We start from the raw sequence: 12,040 nt of genomic DNA on the forward strand, positions 1-12,040 counted from the left end.
GAATAAAATGCTAATTTAAAATGTCTTCTTCATCTCTCATTAAGATAGCTAACTCTTGCGGCCTATATGAAGAGAACCCTGTTCACTCTTTCAGCTCTTTTCAACAGCCGGTTCAGTTCAGACTTTGGAAAAAATGTCAAATGTGTTGCTGCCATCAAGAGGAGAAACGCTGTATCACAGAGTAAACCTTAAAACCGTAGATCAATCAGAAGAAGACGACAGAAGAGTTGATCTAATTAACTTAGGTTTTTACTAAAAAAATTGTGTATACATAAAACAAAATGAAATTAATGTGTAGTAAAGGAGTCACAATGAAACTTATTAGGACACCAAATATCAGTTATCCATAATAGGGGTGGGAAAAACAACTTGTAAGTATTGACGTCTTTCATAAAAACATACCGGATCAATGGATATCAATCTCCAGCCTCCTCCGATCAATACAGTTAGTGTGAAACAGGGCTTATGTACAGTGTTTCCCCTTGATATCATTTCATACAGTCACGTCTCTATAAAAGGGCCGAGGCAAAGAGGCAGTAAACACAGAGGGGGAGGCAGTATTCCTACCCCCACCGCGACAAAGCTGGCAAGTCATTTAGACCAAACGCTTTACATTAATCAAACAGACGATAATTGATGGCGCAAAGCCGGGTCAATCAAGCTCCTTGAAGCGGGCAAACATGGCCTTTCGCACCGCTTGCTTGTAGGTCGCGTGGTCCCAGACCACCGGCTCCTTCTTTTTCCTCTGGAAACGAGACACAATTTGTAAACCTTTAGTTTTTATTGGGCAGACAATGGGTTCAACACAGGGTTTGAGCCGTGCGCGTCGGTGCATCCTCACGTACCTCTACGGGTTCACATCCTAAACCGGGTCGGTCGCTGCCTTTGTGCGTTTCCCTAGAAGGGAGAGGAACAGGAGGGGTAAAATCACAGATCGTGGCTTTCATCCAGAGTCCCGCAATAACCTAACAAACGTTCCGTTAGCTTCCACCAACCTGGAGCCTCCGGCCCAGGCGTTGTGGTGGTGCGTGTGTTTCTTCTTCTTGGGCTCCGGCGACCGCAGCGGAACCGTGACCGTGACTGTCTCTTTAGCGCTCAGCTGTGGAGGACGGGGTCAGAGCCGCGTTAACACCACCGCTCGACAGGAGGCGTGTGCACAGAAATCAGCCCTCGTCTCACATCCTCCCGCTTCATGAATATCCCTTTTCAAACCCCCTAACACTCACTTCCTTCTCCTGGTTCTCCAGTGCCTCCAGCTCCCTCTTGGACCTCTTGATCTTGAGATGGATCTCCATATTTTGCTGTGGGGGGGGGGGGGGGTAGAGAATCAATGTCACACATTCATTTATGCATTGAAGAGTCACTGCTGACTACGCAGTAACTCTATAACACTTTATGAATATGAACATCCAGACTAGGAATGCACCTATACAGGTACATATTAGTTATCGGTTCGATTCCAGGCTAGAGGAGGGTGTCTGGGCATCATCCGATACCTTATCGCAATCCAATATTAAAGTGATACCACACCTTGTGGAGGTCAGAGAGCTGCTGGTGGCGGATCAGAGCGTCCTTGTTGGGGAACTGTCTCCTGCACAGCAGGCAGGCCAACTTCTTCCAGTCCGTCAGCTTGTCCTCCTTGTCCTCAGCCTGGCTCTTGAGGTTCCTTGGAGCCTCCGTCTTCTCCTCCTCCACCTCCTCGTCGCTGCCGGCGCCGTAGTCGGACGCGAGCAGGCCCAGGGATCCCATGGGCCGCTGGGCAGACCAAACACAACCACGGACGGTCGTTAAACGGCAACGAAGAACAAGTCCAAAACTCTGGTCACAAGGTTCACAGTTCAAAAGAGCTCAGTCAGAGGTCTCTGGTTAGAGACGCTTAGCTTACACTTTTTATTACGAAGCCGTCAACAGAAAGAGCGTAATTGCAAGCATCAGGGAACGGGATACGTGGAACATGACTCACCTTCAGCTTCTCATCCTTCTTTGCGGGAGCGAGAGGCTTCTTGAACAGATCGTCCCCAGCAGAGCCCTGAGTGGAGGAGGATTGAGATGAGGAAACAAAGGGGGTGTTCAAACAAATACAAGATTGACAGGCAAACCCCACCCTCTCTTCATGGCAGTACGGCACTTCCAGAAAGCAGATTCACAGCTTCATTGTTAGCGTGATGTGAAGATTATACAGTGTAAGCTGTGCGTGTCTCTCTCTAACCTTCCTCTCGAAGACGGCGAAGCCAGCGTCGGCCGCCTTGGACGACCTGCGGTCGTCGTGGACCCCCATCCTCAGCACGGGGGACGCCGCGCGGACGCTGTCCTTCTGACGGTTCTGGATCTTCGCCCAGCGCTCCATGTCCTTCATGATCTGAGCGATAGGAACACACTCGCAGCCGTCAGCGACGTCTGCGTACGAGTCGTAGGCCCGGCCAACACACAGTCCGCTCAATCCACAGTGCGTTACCTTGACGGCGGCCAGGCTCCTGGGCTTCTCCTCCTTGCCCTCCTTCTCCCTCCTGACGGACTCCTCCTCGGCGGTGAGCGTGGGGCTAGTGCCGGTGGCGCTGGGGCCCGGGGCCGCCACCGCCGCCGCCACCGCCGAGGCCGGGGAAGGGTCCGGGTCGGACACCTCGGGCGGGGCGAGGGCCTGCTCCGACGGCTTCTTCATCTCCAGGGGGGCGTCGGCGGCCGGGTTGGACAGGATGGCCTGGACCTCGGCCGTCATGGCGACAGTCTCTGTGGCGGGGGCCGGCGTACCGCCCGGCACTGGGATGTAGGTTTTGGTGTTGGTGTCCCAGTACAGGTACTCCTGCGTCTGGGCGTTGTAGAAGTACTAGAAGCGGATCCAACGGACAACAAAAACTTTAAGGTTTCCATATTTTTATCTTTTGATTAGTGCATTCAAATGATGGTGGTGTACAAGCAATCCAAATCACATTGTTTACTGTATGTATAAAATATCATTTCAAATTAGCAAGTCACCTACAATAAATGCAAATTACTTATTGGGCAATGCCTTCATGCTGCATGTTGTCGGACGAGACATTAAGCTGCTAGGAGGCCAATACGTGATCCCATGTGTTGAACTCCTGCTTACCCTGGAGCCAGGGTCGTAGTAGAGTGTGGTTTCAGGATCATAGTAGAATCCTGAAGTCGCATCATATAGGTAATTAGACACGTCCGGAGCTTCAGAACCTGAGAAAACAAATAGAAAGAGACACATATTGGTCATCGCTACCTAAGGAACATCGGTAAGCAAACCCAGCGCCTTCTTTTAAAATCCCTTCTCAAAACGATGTTGCAAAATAAATAAAATGCAATATTTTGATATACATATATACACAACATCTTAAGACTGTTTGACTTCAGGTCAACTCAGGGCTCTCTGAACGATGATAAGACTCTCAGGATTCAATAATTACTGATCAAATCTGTTTACCATAAACATAGTTCTCTGAGCCATCCAGGGTAGATGGCACTGCCGCAGCCTGGAGCCCCCCTGCCTGGAGCCCCCCGACCTGGAGGCCAGCAGCCTGGAGCCCTGCAGCCTGGTACGAGGCATCCAGCGCCGGCGTTGCACCATAGCCCACTGCCTATTGAATAGAGGTGGCAGGGGAAATTGAGTCCGTTTCAGATTCTTCTATGATTCTCAATTCACAAACCCCAAAAGCGATGTCTTATGCCTTTGTGGGTTCTACATTATTGCAATGATCGTTGTTTTAAATATAAAAATGACATAATCTTACTACACACTTTACTCTGCCTCCAAGCAACACTGCATTTCTTAGCGCACATCGGACTGGAGTAGATCCTTAAATTAGTCTACTTTTTTAATCGAAATCCAATCTTGATACCGAAAGGATTGAGCCCCTAGTAGGAGAGCGAACACAGGTGTTAACATAGTACACAGTAGTTATCTCCATGTTGACGTAACCTACCTGGTTATAACTGGAGTCCATTGGCAACAGGGGATGTAGACCGCCAGCCAACATATTTCCAGGAACTACAAACAGGACCCAAGTTTGAATTCAGTTTTTCCGTATAAACAAAACAAACATCCTATTTTGAACCCAATTAGATAGAAACTCATGTTGTATTTTTGTATTTTTGGGCGAGCACAGTTCTATTTTAGTCATGTTTGGGAGCAGAATGGGCTCAGCGTGCAGTATAGTGGGAGGCTAGTGCGTGAGTCTCCAAGAGGATGGCTAACCTTGTAACCCACCACTGACTGGTAGCGGGGGCAGCGACTGTGGGAACTGCAGAGTCTGTAAGAACTGTTGTTGCTGCTGAAATTAGAGACAAAACAATATTAATACACAGAGAAGTGAACCCTATCAACACCGCCCTCTCATTTCGGCCGTTTTAAAAAACAGAACAGAGTTGATCCTACCGCTGTCATGTTGGCGTCAGGTGGGGGGTAGCCCAAGAGCGATGTCTCCGGCTTATCGTCTCGTCTGAAACTGGAGACGAGAGCAGGAAACAACATATTTTGATGATTGGTCCAAATACATGAACAACCTGTTTCGACGCCTCTTTGGCACGGTCCCTTACTTCTGGTTCTTGAGGGGTTTGGCGACCTCGGCGTAAACTCTGACGCCATCGATGGAGAGGGGCCGGGGCTTCGTCAGGAGTTCAACCAGACGGGTCACTTGCTACATAAGGTTAGATTTGTGTTAGGACACAAGGAGGCTTTGGATTAGAAGCCGTCTTTTTGTGCAGAACCGCTTCCCAAACAAGCGAACCATGCTCAGTTAGCACTAGGGTTTGTTATTCAATCAGGAGGTGTTCCATGCAATAATTCCCCTATTTTACATATTTCGGCTTTACGTATCCACCATGAATTACATGAAATATATTTTGGCCAATTAACATTAACAAACTTACTTCACAAAGTCAACTCAAAATTGTGGTAACCATTTCACTGGTGAATAAACAAACGCAGTAAAAGCAGCATATAGCTTATCACGTTTTTAATTAAAATTGTAAAAGGCTTTATGGGAAATATGAAGTCCATGGTAATTGGTCGCCGTGATGCAAAGCACTCATTGTTCACTCACACATTGTTATGGGCACGGGTCCAGCCAAATATGCAAGAGAAAAATCGTGACTTCGAGTGAGCTTGAAGGGATGACTTTAGAGGTTAACCCGTACCTCGTGGGAGTCCATGTCCACAAAGCAGAAACATTTGGCGCCTGGTGTTTTGCCCTTGACCAGACGGACGTTCTTCTCATCCAGATAGGCAAAGGGATCCAGGCACTTCAGGATGGTCTCCACCGTGGTGGTGGGCTTCACGTTCTTGATGATCATGGCTTGAGAGAAACACAAGGGAGACGTGGACGTGTTCACTTGAGGAAGAAATCAATAAGAGTATATCCACAGCCATTATTGCTCTGGATACCACAATTTTACAGGAGCGAATACAAAGTCATTGTGAACAATCAGAAAGAGTGAATGTCAAAAGCAAATGAGGACATTCGTTAGGCAATGTGCACAACGATGAAAGCCTCGCCCTGTACTTACCAAAGTCCAATATCATTTTGGGTAATGCTGCTTATGTACACACCGCGCAAATAACAGTCAATTCTTAAAGCGAGAGCTGCAACATGGACCTACTCTTGCTCTCTTTGAAGACGGGGTCAGAGTTGTGCGGGCCCTGGCGGGGCAGGTTGCGGTTGGCCCAGGGCTCGGCCTGCTGCTGGCTGTCCTGCTGCTGCTGCTGGTCCACCTGCTGCTGCCAGGCCTCCGGGGTCATGTCCGAGCTCCGCTGCCACTGGCCCACGGGCTGGGGGGGCTCCATGAGGCCGTCCCCCTTGGAGCCGTTCAGGCCGGGCTTTGGCGCGTCTTTGACTGGCACGTCTGGAATGGGCAGCAGCGGCTTCTGGCCCTGGGGTGCGCTGGGAGTCGGTTCCTGCCGCGGGTGGGAGATGAGGATATGGGTCGAGCAGGATTCAAGGATTGAGTCTTTAGACTGGGCCAACTGGTGGTTCACAGGAAGGGGAGGGCTGGGACGTGGACTTACGAAAGCGAAGGGATTCTTTTCTGGTTGGACGTATTTCATGGAAGCTGTTTTATGGCCGACTTTGAGGGAACCCTGAAATGAGAAGAAATGAGCTCACTCACTGGGCAACTTCAAGTGCATCACCTACATAAACCCAGAGTACCCATCATGCACTATGGCAGACTAAGCCAGCCAATCCCGTCATGAAAAAAATAAATTAAAAAGGAGGCAACCATATGCAGTTATTTAACAAGGCTAGCTTCGACAAGGTTCAGAATTACAAAATATCCTTTCCTCTTCATAATGTATATAAATCAAGAGTCAGTCGTAGCACGGAAACACAATAAAAGGAATCAATGAGTCCCAAATAGGATTGACCTTCTTGTACACCAAAGGTTATCCCTTGTGAACCGCTTATACCACAAGGAAGATGTGAATTTGCAGTGAATTAAAACCAAAATGGTCCATACCAGACCATATTAAATAAAAGAATTTGACAATGTAAAGTGACGTTACTATAAGTTAGATAAGATATTTGCTATTTAAAGAACATGTGACGATAGACACTATGATCCAGGTGCTAATATAGTCAATACTCAATTTCTTCAATAAAATCTGAACTCAAACGTAAATATTTAGCCCATTTTAGAGAGTTAACGGCTTAGCAATTAATATACATAGACCCAGCCATGCATATAAAATGCAATTTAAAAGCAAGAACCACATTATATAGCCCTATGTCCAAATCATACCCGTGGCATAAATGCAAAAAAAAACAAGGATCAATATGGCTCAACGGACTTCGCAGTCAAGATGGCGCCATTGTGAAGGGACGCCCTTTTTCAGGCCCCCCTCGAATTAATGTTCATTTGTATTGCGCATTCACATTAAGATAAAAGTAGGAAAACTACACAAGCTGCCAAGTTGTGGCCTTTGAATCGTTCAAGTCACAAAAATATCCAAGCAGAAGTTAATACGTGTTCCCATAATCAATCAATAACTACACAGAACTGAATTGAACAGATGTACATCCCCTCTACATTCAGTTGCATACGACCGACATGAAACCGATATGGGATGGTGTCCCAAGATTGGCTTGAAAATGCAGGGACAGGACATTCACTTAAGACAAGGCAAAGCAGTTGAAAGACTGCAAAAGGTCTAGAATCCAGATCATGAGGATTAAGAGAGAGCCAGACCAAGTGGTTCACGACCAGCAAGTTCAGAAATGGGGTCTCTGACCATAAGAAAGAAGCCCAGAAAGGCTACGATTTTGTCAACATAGATCACATGCTGAAAGTGGAAATCCAGTCTGGGGCATCAGGAACTTCTGATGCATGATAGGAAGTATGTGGGATCATGTGAAAAAGTTGTTGCATTCAGACACAAGTTCATCACATTTGTATCCACCACTTTCCCTTGAACAGGTTGGTGCTTACAAACGCAATTAAATCATAAAATATGGTAAAGAAAAGGTCTTTCTACAAATACTGTCTGGACCAGAGGTTTTTCTGACTTAGGGCCCGAAGAGAAAATGTGATCTTCAGATAACAAGGGCAATGATTTCCTGGCACAATATCATCCCAAACATGTAGGAATCATTGAAAACTGTGGAGAACAATACAGGAAGGTTGACTGATTTCAACCTTTTTCTGAATCCAAACCGTTTTTTAAAAATAATTAGTCGCATTATTGGTTGATCACACTTCGAAATTGGCTTAAAGATTATGTAAAGAAATGCTTAAATCGCATTAGCGTTAGTAGAGTATATGATCTCGGTCTCATACAATGTAAAACAGAAAACTCCCAAGAATCCCATTAACATTAGCTATAACATGTCATTGTTAGTTGCCTCTCTGTAACCTGGGGCTGCTCAAAATGTAAATCTCAAAATAATGCCGTCGAATGACAACAATAAATAAAAGACACCACTTTTACAGGACCCCATCACCCCTTCCCCCACGTTCTACTAAAAGCCTTCTCAACCCCCCAAAATCCTGTTGGGAGAGAGGGCCTTCGTAGTGACGAGGATGGGCCACCTTGTTCGACTCCATGAAGTGGACTGCATCCTCGAGGTTTAAAAACTCCACATAGGCCGTATCGTAGCTGTAACCTGGGGACAGCATTTGAAATACAGATGGGTTTTTGTTAGTCAAAGCCAGTAAGGACAGTCACGCGGTGTATAACATAAAATAAAACAGCACGTTGTGAATGAATCGAGGAACAGTGAGCATATTTTTCTATGGACAGAATGTTTACCTTCATGACACAGAAATTCAGTGTAATTTTCATTATGTTTTTTCTCTCTTCCATCATTCGAGTGTTCACTGCACTTCTGACTTTACGATGACAAGATGCATGATAGCCAAGCCTTTGCACACAGATATCCCAAACCCAGCTACGGCCAACGTATGGTAGCCAGACAGATTTTGGCACAAGAGTTTGAAAGTGTTGCCAGACCTTAACTTTATATTATGTTTTCCTAATGAAGATATTGTTCACGTTTCCGATCTCTTAAGAAATTTTATCCTGACAGAAGGCTTAGGAAATGTAAGTGGCAACCTCTTATTTTTATGATACAATAAACTTTATCCAAGGGGAACCCATGGAGACAATGAGAAGCACTATCAAAGTAATCTATTTCACTTTCACTGACAGTGACCACTCTCTTGTTCGCCAACCATGTGATTCATGCAAAACACAATGTAGTGAACCACTCGTGATCAAACTTTTGGTGACTGACATCAAGTATGTTTAACATTGTTGCAGTGTTGAGGAAACCTCTGAGACAGCTGACAATGACCCTACATTCTCAGAAATGAAAGAAGTGACTGTTACAACACAATACCCACTCTCATACAATTGAGCGAAACTTAACACCAAGACCGGAAAAAAGCAGCGAAGAAGCTTTAGAAAAGAGGAATGCGAAAGTTCGAGTATCGTATCGGCGAGATATATCGTGGTACATTGGGGCGCTCGTTTGCCCAAAGAAAAACATTTCCATACAGCAACGTATTTCTCACCTGGAACAACACTTTTTATTTTCATCCCCTGCATGGACACTCCATCACGAACAACAAAGGCACCAAGAATCTGCAACAGTATTAGAGTTACTACCACAAAAAATAAACGTCTGAACATTGATGAGAGTGCAGTACAAAATCAAATCTTACCTGCTCCATTGTGGCAGTCTTTGGGATGCCAACTATGGATATCGTATTTGAAACTTTGTCCTCCATTGATGCACTCCTGTAATCTTGATCCTTTCCGCACACATTTTGGTGAAAATAGATTAGACAGGCAGAAGTGTCTTCATTTGCAAACAAGAGCCTACTTTGATAATACAAAAGCAATAACAGAAAAAAAAAATACTAAATCTACTAACCTGAGAGCCAGAGTCACTAAACTTTGAAGGAGGGTTGGGTTTAGTCTCTTTCAGAAGTTTGTCAGGTCTCTGAAAGTCCTCATGTTTAAAATCAAAGGGTCTTGTGGATCCTGTTCTATAATCAATGTCCCTGTAGTCCTGGTCTCGGCCCTGTGCTGCATTGCTACTTTGAAATTCTGTCGCAATCTTGCTGACCACAGGTCCCTGGTTATGTGGGGTATTATTTGGTCCTGGATAACAATCACTCTGCCCCTTAAAACCCGGGGGTGGCAGATTTTTCTCTTGATTGTAAGTGGGTCTTTGAAGAAGAATTGATGTACTTGGAGGCAGCTTGGGATCTTTTATATCGAGCCATGGCTTGCCCTTGTTCTCTACAGCAAGAGGCCCCTGAGGTGGACCCATTCCTGGGAAAGGAAGGTTGATTGGTGGTTTAATGCCCACTGCTGGGAGATTCATGGCCCCAAAGGGGCCGCCATGGGAGAAGCCAATGTCTTTTCCAGGGAATTCCAATAATGGCCTATCACGGCCTTTAAATGCTGAGGGAACTGGCAAGATTCCCTCTCTACCAAAAGCTAAAGGTCCTGGTTTGTCTGTCAAGCCCTCTAATCCTTTACTTGCGTTTGAAAATGATGTACTTTTCTGCTTGTTACGGTTCTTCCATTCTTCAGCGAGAGTCATTTCTTCACCACTTCTATAGTCCATGAGTGAACCATCCAAAAATTCCCCCTCTCCACGTGAATCTTCTGGTCCCCTTAAACCCCGTCGTTGAGGGTTTCCAACATCCGGGGGCATGTCAGACCTTGATCTCTCCCGATCATTATTGTTCCCAAAACGCAACGGAGATCGATCCCTACCCCTAAAGTCGTTCTCTGGTCCAGGACGATTTCTGAAGTCCATATCTGAATCAAATCCTCCTCTAGACTGGAAGGGAGGCGCCCCTCTTCTGTCGAACTCCATCATCCTCCTCTCACGAAGTGGCAGGTCCAGGCGGCAGCCGTCCACGTCATCCATGCCCTCCGGAGGCCTGTCACGCATGTCCCTAAAGCCATCGTTCCTCTCCATCCGGTCCATAGGAAAGGATCTCCTGCCATCCATGTTTTGATTGTTGAACCTGGGCATGTCTCCAGGGAACATATCCCTGTCTCTCATGTCCCTGTCCCTCATATCCATGAACCTGTTATTTTGCTCCCGTGATGGCATACCTCTCCCTTCCATGTTTGGAGAGTTCCTACCCCCAAAGTTCGATTGATTTAAAAGCTTGTCTTGGATAGTTTCCTCCCCCTGCCTCCTCATGTTGAAGTTGGGCTCTTCTCCAGGTCTGAATGAATCGCGGTTTGGACCTCTACCGCGCATTTCATGTGTTTCCATTTCACTCCCTCGCCCCCTTGTGTTAGGCCCATCCATCCTCCGCATGTCCATAGGTGGTATATTGTGAGGTCTTTGGCCCATATTACCCATTGGACCCATGTTCATGCCATCCCTACCTCTAAACTCAGGCATGGGACCATCTCTGCCCCCAAACATGTCTCCACGACGATCACCACTGGAATACACATTACTATGGTTAATGGAAACGCAATAACATACAAGATTAAATACACTTGGAATATTACCAAAGACATACAAGGGAAACAATAATTAACAAAAGTATTATCACTGAAGTCTCCGCCCCTGCTGTCCATTCGATAGAAATACAGAACGTACTTCTAAAAAATATATAACCTGGGGGTGTGCAGCAGCGCAAATGATATCAAGTAGATAAGCGCACAACAAATTAATCCTTACCGAAAGGGTGGCCCCCCTCGTGGTCCTTGCCCAGGTCCATCCCACATTATTCTTTACTTCTCCAACAGTCTATCACCTGGCAAGATAGTGTTCATCACAATTTCACACATTGGAAAATATATAAAACAAACATTTGCTTCTGCTAGATCTAGGACCACGGGTACACAGGGCATACTGCAACTTGCGGCTGACATCAGCAGACGGTCAACAACACGAGCATTTCAACACATCGTGTTATAGATCTGCTAATGCAAGATGAGAGGTCTACCACAGATGGACGAGCTGCGAAGGCATGGGTTCAGGCCTGCTGTGGTTCATCAAGTGACGTCTATTAGCAATAAGAGCCGCGCGATTTATGAGAATAAGCGAATCTATATCATAAGCGAGGGTAGAAACCAGTTGCTTAAATGAAGTCTACCTCATTACCAAATAAAGAAACATATCTAGAGAATGAGGTCATCGGCTAGCGTTTGCTCCAACATTAGGTTGGCTAACATTAGCAATGACGATTTATTAACCTTGTAATGAAGACGCAATAGCTCGTATTATAATAATATGAACGGCACTATACTGACAAAAGGGCAATTTCAAAGTAAATGACCTACCTGTATTATTTATTCTGATATTCTGCTAATTCTATGCAGAGGTCCAATTCGGAGTAAAGGCAATAGTTTAAAATGGAGCCTAGCCCACTTTTTCCGGGAGTGACGGCGAAGCCTAGCGTAGTTTAGTAGGAACCATGGGAGTTGTAGTTTTATCAAGGTTGGGTTATTTCCATTGACAAACGTTCCTTTTTTAGTACAATCTTTACACAAACATTTATTTCATGAAGCCAACCAAATGAGGCACATGGTGTTTTATTCATATTTGGACGTCTGTGT

The 12,040-nt window shown here is 45.8% G+C and overlaps 1 protein-coding gene across 2 annotated transcripts; it reads right to left on the reverse strand.

Moving 5' to 3' along the window:
• Positions 1–231: 231 nt before the first annotated feature.
• Positions 232–11,847, reverse strand: rbm6 (RNA binding motif protein 6). 2 transcript variants are annotated; one of them, XM_079747263.1, is made up of 23 exons: positions 11,765–11,847; positions 11,160–11,235; positions 9,375–10,917; positions 9,163–9,252; positions 9,013–9,082; positions 8,029–8,102; positions 6,011–6,082; positions 5,605–5,899; positions 5,143–5,300; positions 4,543–4,643; positions 4,382–4,451; positions 4,202–4,274; positions 3,930–3,994; positions 3,431–3,584; positions 3,089–3,186; positions 2,456–2,824; positions 2,210–2,359; positions 1,964–2,029; positions 1,531–1,755; positions 1,227–1,301; positions 996–1,099; positions 846–897; positions 232–745 (listed from the first exon to the last, which is right to left on the reverse strand). In XM_079747263.1, the coding sequence occupies exons 2-23, from the start codon at positions 11,204–11,206 to the stop codon at positions 653–655; spliced, it is 4,044 nt and encodes a 1,347-aa protein (XP_079603389.1). In that variant the 5' UTR covers positions 11,207–11,235; positions 11,765–11,847; the 3' UTR covers positions 232–652. The 2 variants fall into 2 exon arrangements, with proteins under 2 accessions (XP_079603389.1, XP_079603388.1); XM_079747262.1 differs by having other exon boundaries at positions 4,202–4,277.
• Between the last annotated feature and the right edge of the window lie 193 nt (positions 11,848–12,040).

Source organism: Pollachius pollachius (genome assembly GCF_949987615.1).
Source record: "Pollachius pollachius genome assembly, chromosome: 12".
Lineage (NCBI taxonomy): Eukaryota > Metazoa > Chordata > Actinopteri > Gadiformes > Gadidae > Pollachius > Pollachius pollachius.

Coding starts and splice junctions, on each gene's coding strand:
- rbm6 (XM_079747262.1), bottom strand. CDS start 11,206: ATGTGGGATGGACCTGGGCAAGGACCACGAGGGGGGCCACCCTTTCG. Junction 2,360..2,455: donor GGAGCCTGGCCGCCGTCAAG/GTAACGCACTGT, acceptor CCTATCGCTCAG/ATCATGAAGGACATGGAGCG. Junction 746..845: donor TAGGATGTGAACCCGTAGAG/GTACGTGAGGAT, acceptor TCTCGTTTCCAG/AGGAAAAAGAAGGAGCCGGT.